Source organism: Penicillium chrysogenum (assembly GCF_028827035.1).
Source record: "Penicillium chrysogenum strain IBT 35668 chromosome Unknown utg000005l_segment0_segment0, whole genome shotgun sequence".
Taxonomy (NCBI): Eukaryota; Fungi; Ascomycota; class Eurotiomycetes; order Eurotiales; family Aspergillaceae; genus Penicillium; species Penicillium chrysogenum.
Window position 1 is genome coordinate 4,524,872 of NW_026622753.1, and position 18,946 is coordinate 4,543,817.

Consider the following 18,946-nt stretch of genomic DNA (forward strand, 5'->3'; position numbering starts at 1 on the left):
AAGGTGAATCGTCGGGACCTAAGCCTCAATCGCCACCGGTCACGTGTTATCCATTATCACGATAACACTTTTTTTCTTTTCTCCAAGATTACCCAAGTGATTTATAGACCTCATTTGTTAGGTGAGTATGTAAAATAAAATGGAATAATGCAATGGGGATTTTCTCTATTCATACAACCTCAAAATTACTACCAAGCGAGTGGAATTAACCATGAAGAAGCATTAGAGGTGCAGAAGAAGAAGTTAAAAATAAGAACAAAAAAATAGAAGATGACTGGGTTTGACTCTAAATACAAGAGGAATCGAAACAAAACGCATCATATCATATCATCGTCGCCGTAGAACTCCAAGAGCAAAGCCAGATTACCAGAAACTACACCATCCAATCCAGTGTTGACAGATATTCTCAACATTGGTTGCCTGCGCAATGAGCTTGTCCACCTGGTCGCTGACACTCAGCTCTTCGTTATTTCTGAAGTCTCGTCCAGTGAGCTTCTCCTTGACTCGGGCGAGAACCTGGAGAGCACGGGCATTCTGTGCCTCGCGGGCTTCTTGTGGAACGCCTTCCGGGGCGTCGAGGATACCACCTTCAAGCATGGATGGGCGGCGGCGACGCGAATAATCGCCGGGCGGCTGGGCGCCGGGTTCGAAATTGACACCGTCCATGATGGACTGGCGGCGATCCGCAGTGAGAGACACTCGGTCGGGAGACTCTTGTGTACCCAGACGCCAGTTGATTAGAGGGTCGTGGATGAACTAGAAAAAAAGTTAGTGAGTGTGATTATAGTATTTCAAGGAATCAGGTCACTTACAGCCTCCAAAACTGCCATCAGGGAATCCTTGTGCTCTCGTAGAACACGCATGACAGCCTCGCAAGTGATACGGTAGCTACCCTCAATGTTGCTGACTTCCATGGCGAACGTCAACATGCGAGTAAGTCGGAACGGAACTCGCTCTGGGTATTTCTCTCGGTGCATTGCGATCTCGAAACAATCACCAAAGTCGATATGAACCACACGGCCATTACCACGATCCAGCAGCAAGTTCGATGGATGCCTGTCTCCCAGACCAAGGATGTAGCCGACCATAGACATAACACCGAGCGATCGAGTGTAGTTCGTACGACGTTCAAGCCATGCCTCAGAGCTCTTGCTCTTAAGCCATAGCACGCGGTACAGATCTTTGCCGGTCGTGTTGTCCATAGCGTAACCGAATACTTCGACCTTCTGCATGAGAGTAAGGCTATCGTAGTCGGGTGCCATTTGAAGCATGATCCGATGCTCGATGTTGAGTAGGATTCTCCGGCTTTCACGGTATTCCTTGATCAAGGCATGCAATGTATCACTGTTGGACACCCATCCCAGGAGACCAGAGCTCTGAGACAATGGAATGGCAGGGAAACGCTGGACCGACAAGTGCCGCTTGAAACTCTCGCCATCGTTATCCAGCAAGGTATTACACAAGCCGAAAAGTTGCATGACTCGCTCATCTTGTCGGATATCTTCATGGCCCTTGACAAGGTACATGTAAGAGCTACCGTTGCTGCCTTTAAGCGTCATGCGACGCGGTCGTTTCTTTGTCTGCAAAACATGCAAGATCGGGTCGAAGCTCATGATTCGAATAACTGGCTTGCCACTCTGGTATGTTCCTGGAACGGCAAGGTCAAGGTCTGCGCAATCCTTGAGTCGAGGAGACACGTATTTAAGATCGAGAGTCGATAGCTGTGGTAGCTGTCGGCTGATCTTCCGGAACACAGTGTAATACAAGTCCCAAGCTTGGTTGAGATCACCGATTTCCTCCGATTCGCGATACATCATGCAGTAATGCTTGGCTTCAGCAAGGTCACGACCGAAAGCTTGCGCAAATGACACCTCACGAAGGGTCTCGGCGCCCTTGTCTAGCATATCATGGAAGGGCGCAAGTGTTGAGAACATGCCTTCAACATTGTGATCGCCGAAATAGAGACGAGACGCTTCTTCGAGACCTTCATGCCAAAGTTCATGCCACAAGACCGCAACTCGGATAAGCTCATGACTCACAAGATCTGCTTGCTCAACAAGTTTGGCGCTATGTTGCCGCATACTTTCCATGATGTTGCTAGCAGATTGAGAGCGTCGAGTCACATTCGATTTCATTGCCACCGTCAGTGGATACACAAGGGCTTGAGGATGCGCTTTGCCAACCTCGGCAAGCAACCTATGAACCGCACCGCGGACCCTGATATTGGGTTGGTTGATTCGAGCGATCAGTTGAGGAGTGACAGCGAGCCAAGTGTCGATATTGACAGCCGTAAATCCTTCCGTAACGACAGTGTTTACCTCATGATCTCCGCCATGATTAAACCACAGAGTGAGTAATCTCAAGGTATCTTGCAACGAAGATGTCAAGGACAAAGCGATGGAGCGAATGAATCCGCGAATGGCAGGAATCACATGTTCTGTCACGATATGAGCAGGAACCGGCGCAGGTATGCCCTCACGACTAGCCTGGTTGGCAATCGTTGTAACAACCTCGAAGTTTGCAAGTGCCCAGGAGTGCCACGCCTTGTATGAATCGCGGTTGTATTGGGTCGCGGCCGAGTAGGCGTTGAGAACCTCTCGAACATGTTCCGGTCTCCAGTCACCCCTCTGCAAAGCGGTCTGCCACTCTCCCTGTCTAAGATAGCTCTTGGAGAGAAGTTTTCTAAATTTGTTGACGTCGCCGATCCGTTCATTCAGGCTGATGGCATCTGGGTGGTTCTGGTCAACGACCCCGTTGACTCCATTCGCGCCATGATGTTCACCATTTGATACCATGAGTGTGTTGTATCTGGAGAAATCATCTGTCAGACCAGAGGTAAACTCCTTCATCATTTCAAGTGACTCTAGTTGGTGACCATTTGCCCAACTGAATTTCAGCCTTGCGTATGTGACTTCGGGTGGTGCGATAGTGCGCGTGCCATTGGCATCGGACACCACTGTCTCTAGAGATGCAAGGGACCGTTCCGCAAGACCCATGCGATTGGACTTGCGACAAAGATTGGCGAACTTGATGGACATATCAAGATTCTCACGCGGGGCTGTGACAAGAGCTCTGACCTTGAGCATACGCTGCCACACTTCCACGTTTTGCTGACATCCAAGCAGTCTTTGATTCCAAGTTTTACGCATGGCATCCTGCTTTTCAGGGTCGCCGATGTTTTGCTTGTATGTGATGATCTCTTCTAGCTCGGCGAGCATCTGGACCCGGACAACAACATTGTAGGCACGGTTGTATGACTCTCCCAGAAGAGCAGACAATTCAGTATCGAGACCGTTGCGAGCCTTCTCAATGTACATGTTGGCCTCATCGAATTGGTTCCGATGGATTGCCAGAATGGCACCGAAGAAAGAACGGTCCGGAGACTGCTCTTTCATGACACCAAGGTAAGAGTCCATCAACTCCCATTGGCCCCGACCCCAGGCAGCGGCAGCGGCAAGAGGTGCAATAGCGCGGCGGTGCTCCAGTGACGCTTGGTTCCACTTTTCTTGAGCGAGATCCGAGAGAACCTTCCACTCGCCAAGAGCGTGCAAACAGCGCATCTTACCCATGGTGATACCAAATGAGTCTGGGTCCGTCTTCTCACGTCGCTTGTAAGCAGCAAGGGCTTCGTCCCACCGTTGGAGCTTCTCGAACCAAGTTTCCTTGAGCTCCACATCACGATACGCCTGCGCTTTGCGAAGGATACCGATGGCGGCATCGGACTGCTGAAGCTGGTTGTTAATGGTAATCAAGGCTTCAACTGCACCCGAGTTCTGGTCTTGTTCGAACTCCAGTTCTTTGTAGTGAAGAGCTTTAGCAAAAGCATGACACTTTGCAGCATATTTTCCAAGTGTGCGGATGTCGATGGGAAGAGCCTTGTCATCATGCTCCATGAATTCGGCCAGATTGAGGAGAATTTGCAAAATCTCTGGGGAGATGTTAGGAGAAGTAAGCGCCTTTTCAATTGAGCGGACGAGCTCTTCTTGGTATTGATCATACAACTCAGTCCAGCACGAGACGAAAGCAGCATTGAAAAGATCCCTTGAGAGGGGCTGGTAGATACCAGCTAAGCTAGCACATGCACGCAATGCCGGAGATGGTGATTCCTTCAACAGCTCAATGCTGAAACGGCGTATCCATTCCTGCCAATCGTCACGAGTGGACTTTTGCGAAGCATCCCATGCGTTCTTGAGATGTTGCTGGTTCACAACAATCTTCTTTTGTCCAATTTCGGAAAAGTTGGTGTCGTCGGTGGGGAAAGAATAGACCTCTTCCGGATTGAGGTCCTGCGGGAGCGGGTCGCCCTTTTGGAGTTTGGTCACCAGGATTTGGTAGTTGGTATGCGCGATCTGGTTGGTTTTTAGGACCTTGTTTAGAAGATGAATGTAATGCGTGAAGTCTTGTCCGAGCTGGAAAATGAGGGCACAAATGCAGTCCATCGCAGCTTGACGCAACACACGATCACCGCCAGCCACGACTCGGGACAATGAATGAACCATTAGGGATGCAAAGTCAGAGACGTTAACTTGTCGCGATAGTTTTGTCAAGCTATCGATAGCGGATTTACGGATGCTCTGAGGATTCTGTGGCCGATCAAACAGACGAACAATGGAAGGAATGATGAGATGCATGTATTCCTCTCCGCTTGAGCCGAAAATCAAAAGAGCATGGAGAATCTTCTCAGAGGGCTGTCGACGAGGTGAGGTGTCTTTATCAAGTGTATCGAGCATCAAAGGAATCAGGCCAGCAAGATACTTCCTGAATTCTCCTTCCAATGACCTAGCAATGGCCTCGACCAAGGATAAAATGGTACCTTGGATCTGGTATGAAGCATCCCAGAAATCTTTAATGACCTCGATTATCTCTGGCAGGAAAGTGCGAATATGTTGTCGCACGATATTCACCAAGATTGCCATCTGATTGAAATAGGACTCAAGGCGGCTAGCAGGAGCGCTTCTGATAACCAGAATGAACCCTGGAATAATTTGTCCAAGGAACGGGACACACTTCAAGCCCAGAGTCTTGAAAATTGTGACGATGGCATCAATGACAGCTGAGTGATATTGAGCCAGGGAGTTCTCACGTAGAATGTTCTGCATCAAAGTATGGATGACCACAGTGGGATAATACTCTTCATTGGAGGGCGTGAGACCCTGCATAATGAGGGCAACATCGGAAACATTCTGTATTTCGTTGATATGGTGAACATCAGGTTCAATCTCGCTGATCTGCTGGTACTTGTAGGGATCAAGCGCACCGAGCACTCCGACAAGTTTGATGGTCTCCTTGCGTAAAGAGCCTGTCTGTTCCGTTTTGATGATATTGATGAGAACGGCGAGAAGATGAGGGTATTCCATGTATGGCTCGATGACGTAGCCTGAATTGCTGGCCAATTGTCCCAATGTCCGAAGCGCAGCTTCACGCTTGTTATGCGACGAAAGGTCCTGGAGCGAGTCCAGAATAATTGGCATGATTTGAGGCAGATATTGTCTCATCTCATGCCCGCCCACACTTGCGAGCTCACCGACAGCCTTCAAAGTAGTGGCAGCAACGCCGGGATTAATGTCTGTTGATTTGGGCAACAAGGCAGTCACCATGGGATCAACGTATGACCTGATCAATTTCGTCGCATTAGAGACAAACAAGCTGATTAGTTGAGCTGTTTCCTCCTTCTGGCGGGCGGTATTCGCGAAGCCAAGACCAGTGAGAAGATTGACCAACAGTTTTCGTAGTGGCGGGAAGACATAAGCAGGGTTAACGCTAGAAAGTCGACCGATGATGCAGATCGCGGCTTCTTTGACGTCGAAAACCTCATCATTGACGGCTAAGAACAGGCATCGAATATTCTCTGGTCGTGCCAAGTGACGATCAAATTTGCGGTCCAACGACCACAAAACGGTGCGTCGGATTTCAGGGTCAGGGTCTCCGATACCCACGGTTAAGAGCTTGTCAATAACCTCGCTGACAACCTGAATGGAGTGTCCGCTTGTTTGGTTGATGATCGGATCGTGAACGAACAGCTGGCAGCATGTAAGAGCCGATGCTTTTCGAATTTCAGGATTGTCATTTTCCACGTAGTTGATAGCAACATCACGCACGAACTCGTTCAGTATGTGCCCAGAGAAGTCAAAGCTTCCTAACGTATGAAGTGCTAATGCGATATCAGAATCGGAGTGAAGCTCGTGGGGAGCAAAGTCTTTTGCGAATGATGGCATAGGAGGTAGTCGGTTTTCAGGACACCCAAGGGGCCGGAATGGCGTTCCACAAAGGATGATACTCAGCATATCAAGAAGCTTTTCCTGGATCATGGGTTTGATGGGAGGGATGTAGTGGGCCATGTCGACCAGAGCCTGTGTCAGTGATTTGCTCAGCCCGCAGGCAAAAATGGGATCCAGAAGCGCTTCCATGTATTTGCTGAGCGCTTGTCCCACTGCGAGGGACAGCATGCTGATGCATTCAAACATTGGGGCCTCGTTAACTCCTGATCGATTCCTCGCCTTCATTGCAAGTCCCTCTCGAATGTAGATAATGATCCCATCGAGGTATTGGCCGATAGCGGTGCCCACTGCATTGGCAATCTTTCCAATAGCAATGAAAGCGGAGTTCCTCTCTTTGTCCCTCTTGAGTTGCGCTTGGAGGTAGACCATGAATTTGTGTAGATAGATCTCAGTGAAATCGGTTGGGGCATATGAGGCGAGAATGGGGATGGTGAGGACGACTTCAGTGCGAATCTTTGGGTCACGATGGTCCTTGAGACGGAGGATGATTTCGCAAGCATTCCGATAATGTTCCTTCATAAACATCGTGCCCTTCAAGATCAACTCTTTGATGATCAAAATGGAGCCGTGGATCCAATCAATGTTATGGGACTTCAAGCCCAGAAGTGCTTCATCGTGTATCCGTGCAAACCATGATTGACGGACTTGAGAATCACGAGCCACAATTATCTCAAAGCATTCCCCGACGGCCTCGGCGGCAGTCTCACGGATGAGGACTTTCGGATCTCGAAGGGCAACCCAGACAAGCTCAAATACCTGCGGAACGAAGCCGTAGAGGAGTGTTGGTGAGCCCTTGGCCAGTTCCCGGATCACAAGCACTGCTGCAAACCGCCGACTTTCCTGTCGCTCCGATTGTAGCCATTCCAATGCAGATTGTATTTCGCTTTCCACCAGTTCCGCGGTTAGAGCCCCGCCGGGCTTCGCGAGTCGGCCCAGCGATCGGGCCGCATACACCAGGACCACATTATCATTACTGCGAAGGGCGCTGCGCAAGTAACTGGCGAATCTCGTCGTTTTCTGGGCGGCATCAACTCCGTCAAAGTCAATGAGTCGGTCGAGTGCTAACAATCCACCGATTCTTTCGTTTGCATCGCTACCGTTGACCACGAGTTGGGCGATGCGTTGGCTAACGGCGTTGTAAAATTCCACGAACTTCTCCGAGGGCCAATCTGCACAAGGAGATATGTCAGCTAGTGAGAGGTCTCAGAGTTCAACCGGTAATACCTCTGGACACAGATAGGACATTATCGTAGAGCTCGTAGGCAGCTCTGGCCCTGGCCTCCTCATTCTTTGACTTGAGCTCCACGAACAATCTTTGGGTCACGTCTGTGATTGCACCTGCTTGGGCCATATTTGCGAATCACGCCCCAGGGTGGACATTGGAATGCAAGGTCTAGGCCATAAAATAGGACGCAGAGCGCATAAAGTTGGATGGTAGAGGGATGGTCATGTGTGAGGCTTGGAGAAGGTCGAGGGGTGCACGGGCCAAGTTTGGAGTTCCCGACTCCGTGTGACGCTGGCACCCTCGACCATCTTATTAACAATCACTACACACTATCTTGATATTTATTGACCTTGACAGTATACTACGGATAACCCCAAATTTTGAGGGGTTCTGGTATGTTTGGGAAATCATATTATCCCCAACATCAAATACGTCACTCAAAGGGTCCATTGACATCCACGACTCAGATAGCCTGAAGATATCAATATCGATACAGGCATAGATGCGAGCATCTGATCTAGTGTATTATTTCCCAGACCTTGAATCAAGAAATGCCAAGCAGATATCAAAGCTCTGAAGCACCGAGTCCCACCGGGTATATAACCGGGACATCAACATACTAGTTTGCATAGTTCACCGACTTATGATATCCCATTCCTTGCCAAGACTATGTAGAGCATGCTTCCACCGTCAGAATACGCATATAAGGAGCCCCCAGGGCCTGGGGCTAATCATCCCGAATTTGATGGGGTTCAATGGGTTCAATGGGTTCAATAGCTACTGTACAGTTATAGAGAACACTGTCTAGGGAGGTTGGATGAATCATGTAGGGCTCTCTTATTGTACAAGAAGATATACTGAGTACCCATAGGCTAAAGCTCTTTCCTCCGAAGGTGCGGATTTATTTAAATTGCATTGATATCTTAACTCCATTAATCACCGAGCTTGCATTTGTAATCGCTGGTCAAGCTTTCCAGGGCGTAATAGGCCATTGCGGGGGATGACGGGATCGAGGGGAACCATAAAAGCCAACCTCCTCGCCTATCTATCCTAATTCTTGAACGTCTCATACATCAATAACTTCATATATTATCTCTCATAATGGTCAAAGTTCTCTTGACTGGTATGTGATTTTAATCTGCTTTCGAGCCCAATCTAATTATCTACTTTAGGAGGCAGTGGCTTCATCGCCGCCCACATTGTCGACATTCTGCTACAGCATGGGTATGATTTCGCCAACACAAAAATAGATATCATTGATTGACAGACTCTAGTTTTGATACAGTTGTTACTGTTCGAACAGAGGAGAAGGGCAAGCGGATTATTGAGGCACACCCCAACGTACCGAAGGAGAAACTCTCTTATGTGATTGTCAAGGATGTAGCGAAGGACGGTGCATTTGATGATGTTAGCGGGATATCATTCCCCTAACAAGTACCCCGACTAATGGAAATATAACAGGCCGTCAAATCAAACCCTCCCTTTGACTATGTCCTCCACACCGCATCTCCTTTCCATTTTAATGTTCAGGATCCTGTGAAAGACTTCCTTGATCCAGCCATCAAGGGAACGACCGGTATCTTGAAGGCAATCAAAGAGTACGCCCCTACCGTGAAGCGAGTGGTAATCACGTCATCTTTTGCTGCTATTGTGAACGGCAAGCAGCACCCCAAGGTCTACAGCGAGAAAGAATGGAATCCGGTGACATGGGAGGAGGCAATGGACCACTCCCAAGTTTACCGAGGTAGTAAGGTATGTGATACTTGCCGGTCAGCCTGAGTAAGTGCAAGCACTAAGTCAGTACCATACTAGACCTTTGCGGAAAAAGCAGCATGGACGTTCATCGAAAAGGAAAAACCGAATTTCGATATTGCTACCATCAATCCACCACTGGTGTTTGGCCCAATCGTTCACTATCTCAACTCCCTTGAGAGTCTCAACACCTCGAACCAGCGCCTGAGAAACCTCATTCAGGGTCAAATGAAGGAGAAAATAGCCCCAACGGGCACTTTCTTGTGGGTGGATGTGCGTGATGTGGCCCTCGCCCATGTCAGAGCCATCGAAGTTCCTGAAGCAGGAGGAGAGAGGTTCTTTGTCGTCGCTGGCTTCTTTTCAAACAAGGAACTTGCAGATATGGCTCGTGAGACCCACCCCAAGTTAGAGTCCAAGCTGCCCCCTGCAGACTCTTCCAGCGACTTCCCGGAAAACATCTATGAGATTGACAACAATAAGTCGCAAAAGATCCTTGGAATCAAGTACCGCCCACTGAAGCAGACTGTCTCAGACACCATTGATTCTCTTCTAGCTGTTGGTGCTTAGACCCGGCATTGTCTGATAGATCTGGATTGAATTAAAGGATACCTTGTGATAGAAGAATTCCTTTTTTCTTCCACAGTAAGGCCGACCAGAGTAATTTTAAGCAATAGATTTTGCCAAGCGCCACCCTAATCTTACATTGCAGAATTGAAGACAATCTACGTGACAAAAATTGATGCCCGAGGTCTTCTATAGATACAGAACCGCGGGTTTGGTAGTTATGGCTCACCGTACCGCTTTGGCCCGTGTTCTCCGGTCAACTTTTCTCGCGCCAGCTATTCAAGATCACATAGTCAATCCACTGAGCAATATGGCCTCCGCCAGGCTATCGCCAACGGCGAACTTGCTGCGAAATTCGCGCTTGTTCGCACTCCCTAAAACTCTCAAGCGCCGCAATGACCAAACAGTGAGAGAATCCGACACCGCAACTCTGCCTCACCCTATTCGAGCCTCCATCGTTACACCGCAATCATCACTAGCCCGAGGCGATTGGGGATTGAAACGACCTTTACCGGCTAAGTCGACATCTGAGAAATCATCGCGACCTGTCGTCAGGGTGCACGCTCTCGATACCTATGAACATGTCACCGACTTCGAATCCGCCGCAGACCACACTGTGACCCTCGAGAAGTTCCAGGAGCTGCACATGCCGATGTCTCTCCCCTCCAAAGTCAATTATGCTACAAGTGTTGTGCCAAGGCATCAAAGTCCGTTCGAAACGCACCTGGATAACACCGAGACCAGCCAGGGTCTCCAGGAACCTGGCGTTAAACAATTCAGACACTCCGGTCCTTGGCTTGCTGGGCAGACAGAGGCAGAGTTCGCAGCTTACTTGAAGCAAGTGGCTCGCAATAAGCCTGAGCTCCTGCAGAAGCTTCGTGAACAGTTTGTCGCTAAGCGGTCTGCTGAAATCCGGAAACAGGCGCAGGATAATGGAGAAGACTTGGAAGCTCATCCCGCAACTGTCACCGATGCGGAGTTCAATGACTACATCAAAACCCTGCGTAATGACCCATTCGCTCTCGGCCCTGTGGTCTTTGAGCTACTTGACCTTGCTTCCTCCCCTGCCGTCCCCAGCGAGCGTATCGGGCGCAAGTACTACCAATCCCCTGCAAGCAAGTTGTCCTCATTCGAATACGCCATCTCAGGACCCCCGAAGACGCACCCGTCTGCCGGTCTATCCTACACACGATCGCACGCTCTGATTCACAACCATGCCCAGTTTGGTCCACAAGCCCACCAGCGCCCTGTGGAGGCTCGCATCTTGCGCCCTAAGGGTCGCTTTAAGGGACGCATGGCTCGGGCCCTGGCAGGTATCGGTGGTATTGCCGTCGAAGACTTGAATGCCATGACCTTTGTGGAGCAAGGCACACCCCCCGGTCTAACTTTCTTCGATGCGTCCATCCCTGGCGGAGGTAAATACTGGGTCACTCCCATCCGGGCTTCGGTTGACTCCGACGGCCGCATTGGCCTTTCATCTTATCGTGCCAGTGCAACTGCCAAAGCCCCCTACGGAATCGAAGACCACCACAAGCCGAGTACCTTGACCATCTCCGATGTTGCCACTGCGCCATCCCCGCTAGTCCCTAGATTGGACAGACAGCCATTCGGCCAGCCTCGGTTCCAGCCTTCCACTGAGAACCGGGGCCGGAGGCAACCCACAAGAGGGACGGAGGACGTCGCTCGCAGCCTTCTCAACAACCTTAACTCCAGGTCATAGGGAAAATAAGTATGGGTGGATGTGCAATGGATTGTACCATGTATGATAGATTTGGTGCTTGTGTAAAGCTACTTTCATTTTTCTTTTCTGACTATGTCATATAAATCGGATGCATCAATATCAAGTTATTTTCACAGCGATCATTGCAAAGGTTCATTCTCCATCCGAAGGGAGAATAAGAGACAAATAAGTTCAATAATCGCATACTTGAGGATGTACCTAGGTACATGTAGTTTTGGTGTGTTTGCTACCTTCCTAAAAGGGCAAGCGCGATCCATGGATTCATATCGCAGATAATTACATAATCAAATAAGACCAGTAAGGCACGTGACTTGGTGATTAGGGCCTAGGGCAAGGACCCGCACAAGACTAAGCGAACGCCGACTTCTCAAAGTCACGCAAATCGGCACGACTACTCTCGATCTTTCGAACATTCATTCCGCCAGCCAACAACCGCCAAAATGGGTCGCGTCCGTACCAAGACAGTCAAGCGCTCCGCTAAGGTCATCATCGAGCGTTACTACCCCAAGTTGACCCTCGACTTCGAGACCAACAAGCGCATCTGTGATGAGATCGCCATCATTGCCTCCAAGCGTCTTCGCAACAAGGTGAGATTCAATCAATTGGCGCCGACACTCGAGATCTCCAACTGATTCCGAGTTTCTTCTAGATCGCTGGTTACACTACCCACTTGATGAAGCGCATCCAGCGTGGTCCCGTCCGCGGTATCTCCTTCAAGCTTCAGGAGGAGGAGCGTGAGCGCAAGGATCAGTACGTTCCTGAGGTCTCCGCTCTCGACGTCTCCCAGACCGAGTCCGGCCAGCTCGACGTTGACGCCGACACCAAGGACCTCCTCAAGTCCATGGGCGTAAGTTTCACTACACTCTCCAGTACCTTTGCATCTATCTAATATCTCTCCTATAGTTCGACAACCTCAAGGTCAACGTTGTTGCTGTCAGCCAGCAGCAGCAGGCCGAGCGCCCCCGTCGTTTCGGTCCCCGCTAAATCTGCGCCCGGAATAACGAAAAAACAAAAGTTCATACCTGACCTTTGGTCGACCCTGGCGGTACCCCGACAATGTCTGTTCTGGCTGGCTTTTCGCTCGGCTAGCATGGTTTAGCTTAGTGTGGAGGGCTATTCCTGGATGAGGAATGAATAAACATGATTCTCTTTGAGAAAGGTGTCGCTGATTCTCCGAGAGGAGATGACGCTTGATTGCCAAATTTTTCCTCTCGTGTCTACCTATGAGTTTACTCTCTAGGTTTGACTGCGTAGGAGTTCTTGGACTGGGGGGGTTACCTTAGTCCGAGAGACTCGAGACCTTGGGTGGTCTGAGTCATGTCTGGGTTTGTACCTACATATTCTATGTGGGTAGAAGTCCTTTTGGCCAGACTATACCATATATATGGTCTCTGCGTAGATTGTTCATTACTCATGTGTCAATGGCAACATTGACCGGGTATTAAGAAATGTAGAACGCCGAAAACCCCTTGCAAGTCGTATAGCAACTTTGCTATATCAGATCTGATCGAGCAAATCTATGTCTCCATCTTGGTCCGCGCCTCGTCGCTCCCTGGGCACGTATCCTTCAATGGAACCACCATTTGCATCCTCCGGACGCATCTGTGGAGCGCCAGCAACCTGCTGGGAACCACCTTGATTTTCTCTGATGTTGACGTCAACACGTCCATCCGGACGAACTAAGCTGGTATCGCCGCGTTCCAACGCAAGTTCCCCGGACCGATCGCGATTCCCAAGTCCCATGCTCTGCAAATCATACACAACGGAAGAGACACTGCTAGTAGCCGCTGGTGCCTTCAAGCGCTTGGCGCGAGCTTCCTCGAGCAGTAGAATAGTCGTGCCCCGGGTATCACCCGCCCGTCGTTCCCACACAGGCTTCTCGGATAGCTGCACCCTGATCCAAAGAGCACGCTCTGCGCATGCGTCTGAGCACCACTTTTCAATGCGGTCCTGGGAAACGATATCCACGCTGCGTCCACGTCCCCCTGGCCCGCTTCCTTTGGGGCCGTATTTAAATTGGAATCCGCCTCGTGGGCCGGTGGCTTGCCTGCGATGCTTGCGAGGACATAGAGCATACCCGCACAAGTCTTCGAAGTTTCGCTCCAGGATTAGATTGTCGTAGTCGCTAGGGCGGAATGGCGCTAGCGAGTATTTGAGTTTTACAGTATCTTCTTGGGACGGTGCGGCAGGGTCCGCGCTCGGGGAGGAGGGGAGCTCAATGAGCTCAAGGATGCGGTTTAGGATGGCATCTTCGGCGTCTTTTTGGGTCTGAATCTGTTGCGCGTGTTGCAGGGCAACTTCGAGGTGCTGCTGGGTTGCGCCAGGCCTACCTGCTAGGTATCTGTCTTGCTCTTCTTGTGTAGGGTATAGGTGTGAAGGTGGGGGTTGCTGGGCATTGACGGCGGCGTATGTCTCGGGGAGAGAGGTCTTGAGAGGGTGACTTGACCCTTGCTGTGCCATGATTTAGAATCGAGGCCCTGGAAGATAGCCTAGAGGGTAATCTGAATTGAAAATGGGTTGAGTTGTGAAGCGAGACCAGATAGGCAAAAAAAAATATAAAACCAGCAGAATTCGGGTTCAAAGCGGAAGAGGCAAAACCCCGGATTGACCCCCAATGGGAGGAGAGACAGCTCACTGCTGACGTAGGCTCTGGGCATCCAGCTCCGGAGGTCATCTTTGATACTTGGATCGCATAGATCGTACATAAATCATATACTCCTACATGTGGTATAACGTATACTCGGCATGATTTACGTATGTAGAATATTCCTCTTCACCTATATAAGTTCGACGTCTGTAGCCGTCCGGGTACTTAGCTACATATACCAAGCTACCTAATCTCCCTTGAAAAGAAATTTGACTACATCTAAAACCAGTATAGAATCTCCTGATATTCAAATAGCTGGGCATTTCCCCCCATGTGCGTGTTCCCTGGTTGATGTGTTAGCCGCCGATCGCCCAGTGGAGCCCATTTCCCTCATCCCGCCAAGTGACGACCACCTCACTACATCCTCCTCCCCTACTACTTTTTGGTCTTTCCGACCGTGTGTTCATTTTTTCCCTTCTTTCTTTTCTTCTTGCATCGATTCTTTGCTGGCCCTGGATAGGGTGTTCGGTTCTCCACGCCGTGAGTGCTTCCACTGTTCCCCTCTCCCCCTCATCTCCTCGTAGGCACCCACCCATTGACGTCCGTTTCATCTAAGCTGACATGCCTTGGTACCACAAAAGAATTGATTCGTTTCGCTCTAAATATCTCTACATGCTAAAGGTATTGGAGCTGGCGATTCGCTCTGTACAGATATTCTAGCGTCATTGCGTCACAGACTCGTTCAGCATTCCTCACTCCACACCGATTGTCCTAAGGTCTGAACATCCATCTCGACTTGCCAGATGTCAAGTCCACCATTTACGGTCCGCTCGGTCTTCGAGTATTCTTCGGACCACGATGATGACCTCAACTTCCCGATCGGTCAAATCGTGACCGTCACCGCCCTCGAGGACGACGATTGGTACTACGGTGAATACTCAGACGCCCAGGGAACTAAGCGGGAGGGCATATTCCCGAAGAATTTCGTTGAACGATATGAGCCTCCTGCCCCTCCGAGACCATCTCGACCCAGGCCCAAAAAGGAACCTGAGGCGGCGCCAGTGGAGTCCCCCGTGGTCGAAAGCAAGCAAGCTGAGCCCGAGCCCGAGCCCGAAGTGCAGCCCACGGAGGAAGATTACGAGGCTACACCACCGCAGCCACCTGTGCCCCAGTCTCCTCCTTCACATGCGAGTGCTCCTATAGCAGAAGTTGCATCCTCGCCTCCGCAGCCGGCAAAGGCGCCTGCTCCTGCTCCCGCCCCCTCCGGTGGCCCCAACTGAACCCGCAGCCAAGGCCGCCCCAAAACCCGCGCCTCCCGCTGTAGCGGAGAAGCCTTCGGGTTCGTCATTCAGGGATCGTATCGCCGCCTTCAACAAACCCGCAGCAGCACCAGTTACGCCATTCAAACCGGGCGGTTCCCAGCCATCCTTCATCAAGAAGCCTTTTGTTGCGCCACCTCCTAGCCGTGACGCCTACAAGCCTCCACCAAGGGAACCTGCACCCAAGATCTACAAAAGAGAGGAGGATCCCGATGTGAAGGAGCAAATTACCCGCGAGCCTCCTGTTTCTGAAAGCCGGCCTGCTCCCGTTGAAGGCGGCGAAGAGGGAGCAGAGGATCAGCCCAAGCCAACTAGTCTGAAAGACCGAATTGCTTTGCTTCAGAAGCAGCAATTGGAGCAAGCTCAGCGTCATGCGGAAGCAGCTCAGAAGAAAGAGAAACCGTCCCGCCCTCCTAAGAAGTCAATGGATGAACCTGTGGCTCCCGCAGTCGTCGACGAGGAACAAGAATCTCCCTCTGTCGAAGAATCCTCGGCTGCTCGGGATCCTAGTGTTGATACATTGAGGGCTGCGGCCCCTCAACCACAGCCCCCTACCCCATTCTCGCCCACTCAAGAAATTGCGAGTGACGCCAATGACGCCGACTACTCCGCCGCTGCAGACTCCGAGGATGCGGGCGAAACCTCCGCCAGTAAGGATGACGAGGAAGATCAGCCTCAGCCTCGCCCAGTCTCCCAGCGTCAACCGTCAACTCGTGCAGTCGAACAAACTGCCGAGGCAGATGCTGAAGATGAGGGCGATGCAGAGGAAGAGGAAGAGGAGGAAATGGATCCTGAGACCAAGCGCAGAATGGAACTGCGTGAGCGAATGGCCAAGATGAGCGGCGGAATGGGCATGATGGGTCTATTCGGCCCGCCTGCCGGAGGTATGGCAGGCATGTCTGGTGCCGGTATTTCTCGCAAGGCCAAGACCCCCGGCGACTCAGAGAAAAAGCTTGGAGAGCTCGAGTCTGAGCCCACTTACGCTGCCAACGCGCCCCCAGTTCCTATGGTCCCCCTTCCTGGAATGAACGTGGCTAGCAAGCCGGTACCTTCTTCTACTGAAGTGGAGAAAGAAGAGGAGGAGCCCTCGGCAACTCCGATCACAGAGCAACACTCTGCACGCGAGGTGCCAGACGTGGAGGAGGTCGTCCACGAAGGTGCACCGCCTCGTTCCTCTATTGACCGTCCGGTCCCGCCTCCACCATCTCAAGGTAAGATATTCTTCAGTAGCCTAATGCATGGTTTCAATTCCTGACAATCCCAGATCGTTCGGCACCTCCTCCGCCTCCCCGAGAGTCAAGACCGGTCCCGACTGTCCCTGATGAACCACCGGCTTCCCCTCCGCCAGTTCCTGCAGGTATGTTAACAAATCCCGAAACGAAGTATTTGACGCGGGCGTTGACGATTTATGCAGGCCGACCAGTTCCTCCTCCACCACGGCCCACAACTGCCGACAAGGGTGAAGAGTCTGATGATGAATTGTCGGTGCACACATCTAATCTGTCATTGAATAACTCGGCTGCTCCACCGGCAGTGCCTGCCCCCGCGATACCTGATCAGATTGACTCTCGTCGTTCCTCAACATATGAACCCGTGTCCTCTACGGCTGCGACCCCTACGGCGGAAAAGAGAGCTAGTCGTCTACCACCCCCTATTCCAGTCAACCCGCCCATGCCACCACCGTCGCAGGGCCGCGCTCCCCCCTCCCCCGCCTCCCGACCAGCTTCGTCGCCGATCTACCGCTGATAGTCGCACGAGTGCGTTATCTGCTCCTCGACAGGCTGGAGAAGAAGCGGAAGGAGAGGTGACTGAATATGATGGAGACTACGACACTGATATCGCATCCGGTGTGAAACACAAGGATGCTTTGAAGGCTCACGAGCGTGACTCCAGCTTTGACGAGGGTATTATCACCGACGACCATTCCATTCAGTCCCCGCGCAGCCCCCAGGAATCTCGGCATCCACCGCCTCCTCCACCCACGGCTCCCAGGGCAGTTCCGCCTCCACCTCCAAGCCAGCCGCCCCGGAATGCCCGTGCTTCTATCGACACACCTAGGGGACCGCCGCCTCCTCCACCGAACAGGGAGCCAGCCAGCGATGATGATGCTGAGTATGACCCTTTCAATTACTCTGCTCCCCGGCATGGTCTCCCCACATCTCCGCCCGTCCCACTCGGTCGCCCAGAGGCTCCTCCTCCTGTCCCACCACAACAAGCGGCCGATGAATATGACGATCTCTACGATGCACCTCCCGTGCAAAGCCCGGTAAAAGAAAGACCATCTGCATTGAATGAGAAGCGTCTTTCACTGGCGCCCCAGCCTCCCCAAAGCCAGGCTTCGGGTTTGCCATCCCCGTCCGCAGCCCGAACTCAGCGGGGATCTATGGATCTTCTAAGAAATCAGCCAAGCGTTCGCCGGTCTATGGATGTTACTCGCCCATCTATTGACCAAGGCTACATCGCCACCGATGTTGATTTCGCCACGTATACGCTCTGGTGGACTAAACCGAACACCCCGCCTCCGGCTTTCCAGAACCGCACTGATCTGCTTTTCGAGATCGAGGAGACTTCATCCACGAACCGCAGTGGCAAGACAACAGTTTCGAAAGATGTCTATGTTCTGTTCATCGACTACTCTCAGACAGTCTTGAATGTCCAATTCGACCCCAAAAATCCCGCGGATGCTTCTTTCGAGCAGCGCCATGAACCCCCGCCGCTCACCCTTCGCCAGGACCAGCTGGAGCAGGCTCATATCCAGCTCGGAACCCGAATCTCGGAGGCCGTTAACTCAGTCCAAAATTCTACCGTTGGAGACGGCACTCCATTCGGCCTGGTTCAGCACCTGCTAAATCCCCTTTCCGACGCGCTGCTCCCCGTGGGCACCCGCGGATACGGCGCCGCGGTTTATTCAAACCTGGCCAATGCCTCCGTGTCCCAGAATGACGAAATCCGCGCTGGTGACATTGTCAGCTTCCGCAACGCCCGGTTCCAGGGCCACCGTGGCACCATGCACCAGAAGTACACCGCCGAGGTTGGAAAGCCCGACCACGTCGGCATCGTGGTTGATTGGGATGGCACGAAGAAGAAGATCCGAGCCTGGGAGCAAGGCCGCGAGAGCAAGAAGGTCAAGATGGAGAGCTTCAAGCTAAACGACCTCCGTAGTGGTGAATGCAAGGTCTGGCGAGTGATGCCCCGTAGCTGGGTGGGCTGGGGAACCAGTAAGTAACTGGACGAAAGGATTCTGGTTTGAGAATTCTACCTTTTTGTTGCAGTTATTGCGCTATGAGCAGACGACCCCTTTCTTTTGTGTTTTTGCTTGCCCCTTCTAGATTGGGTGGGATCATGTATGAATGAAAAGGAGCCACATTTCTCCCCTGTCTTCTATATTCTTCTCCCTTTTCTCTTCTATTTTCCTGTCCTGCTCCCCTCTCGCGAATCATCTGGACTCGGTGTGGTAATGTGAGATGGGGTATGGTGGTC

At 51.4% G+C, this 18,946-nt stretch overlaps 6 protein-coding genes across 6 annotated transcripts; 4 read left to right on the forward strand and 2 right to left on the reverse strand.

Annotated features, from left to right (window-relative positions):
- Positions 1–363: 363 nt before the first annotated feature.
- Positions 364–7,629, reverse strand: tor (putative TOR pathway phosphatidylinositol 3-kinase TorA; the record flags this gene model as incomplete). The annotated part of the gene is made up of 3 exons (XM_056715860.1): positions 364–756; positions 813–7,447; positions 7,503–7,629. The coding sequence occupies 3 exons, from the start codon at positions 7,627–7,629 to the stop codon at positions 364–366; spliced, it is 7,155 nt and encodes a 2,384-aa protein (XP_056563482.1).
- A 975-nt stretch (positions 7,630–8,604) lies between these two features.
- N7489_010112 (SDR family oxidoreductase) lies at positions 8,605–9,822 on the forward strand (the record flags this gene model as incomplete). The annotated part of the gene is made up of 5 exons (XM_056715861.1): positions 8,605–8,626; positions 8,676–8,727; positions 8,778–8,910; positions 8,965–9,255; positions 9,316–9,822. The coding sequence occupies 5 exons, from the start codon at positions 8,605–8,607 to the stop codon at positions 9,820–9,822; spliced, it is 1,005 nt and encodes a 334-aa protein (XP_056563483.1).
- Positions 9,823–10,129: 307 nt separating this feature from the next.
- N7489_010113 (mitochondrial 37S ribosomal protein bS1m) lies at positions 10,130–11,539 on the forward strand (the record flags this gene model as incomplete). Its single annotated transcript, XM_056715862.1, has 1 exon — positions 10,130–11,539. One exon carries the CDS (start codon positions 10,130–10,132, stop codon positions 11,537–11,539), a length of 1,410 nt encoding a protein of 469 aa, XP_056563484.1.
- Positions 11,540–12,000: 461 nt separating this feature from the next.
- N7489_010114 (40S ribosomal protein eS17) lies at positions 12,001–12,544 on the forward strand (the record flags this gene model as incomplete). The annotated part of the gene is made up of 3 exons (XM_056715863.1): positions 12,001–12,147; positions 12,210–12,407; positions 12,464–12,544. 3 exons carry the CDS (start codon positions 12,001–12,003, stop codon positions 12,542–12,544), a joined length of 426 nt encoding a protein of 141 aa, XP_056563485.1.
- A 513-nt stretch (positions 12,545–13,057) lies between these two features.
- On the reverse strand, positions 13,058–14,020 carry N7489_010115 (Rtr1/RPAP2 family protein phosphatase; the record flags this gene model as incomplete). The annotated part of the gene is made up of 1 exon (XM_056715864.1): positions 13,058–14,020. The coding sequence occupies one exon, from the start codon at positions 14,018–14,020 to the stop codon at positions 13,058–13,060; it is 963 nt and encodes a 320-aa protein (XP_056563486.1).
- A 930-nt stretch (positions 14,021–14,950) lies between these two features.
- Positions 14,951–18,692, forward strand: N7489_010116 (SH3 domain protein; the record flags this gene model as incomplete). The annotated part of the gene is made up of 5 exons (XM_056715865.1): positions 14,951–15,318; positions 15,377–16,677; positions 16,731–16,823; positions 16,881–17,125; positions 17,190–18,692. 5 exons carry the CDS (start codon positions 14,951–14,953, stop codon positions 18,690–18,692), a joined length of 3,510 nt encoding a protein of 1,169 aa, XP_056563487.1.
- Positions 18,693–18,946: the final 254 nt, after the last annotated feature.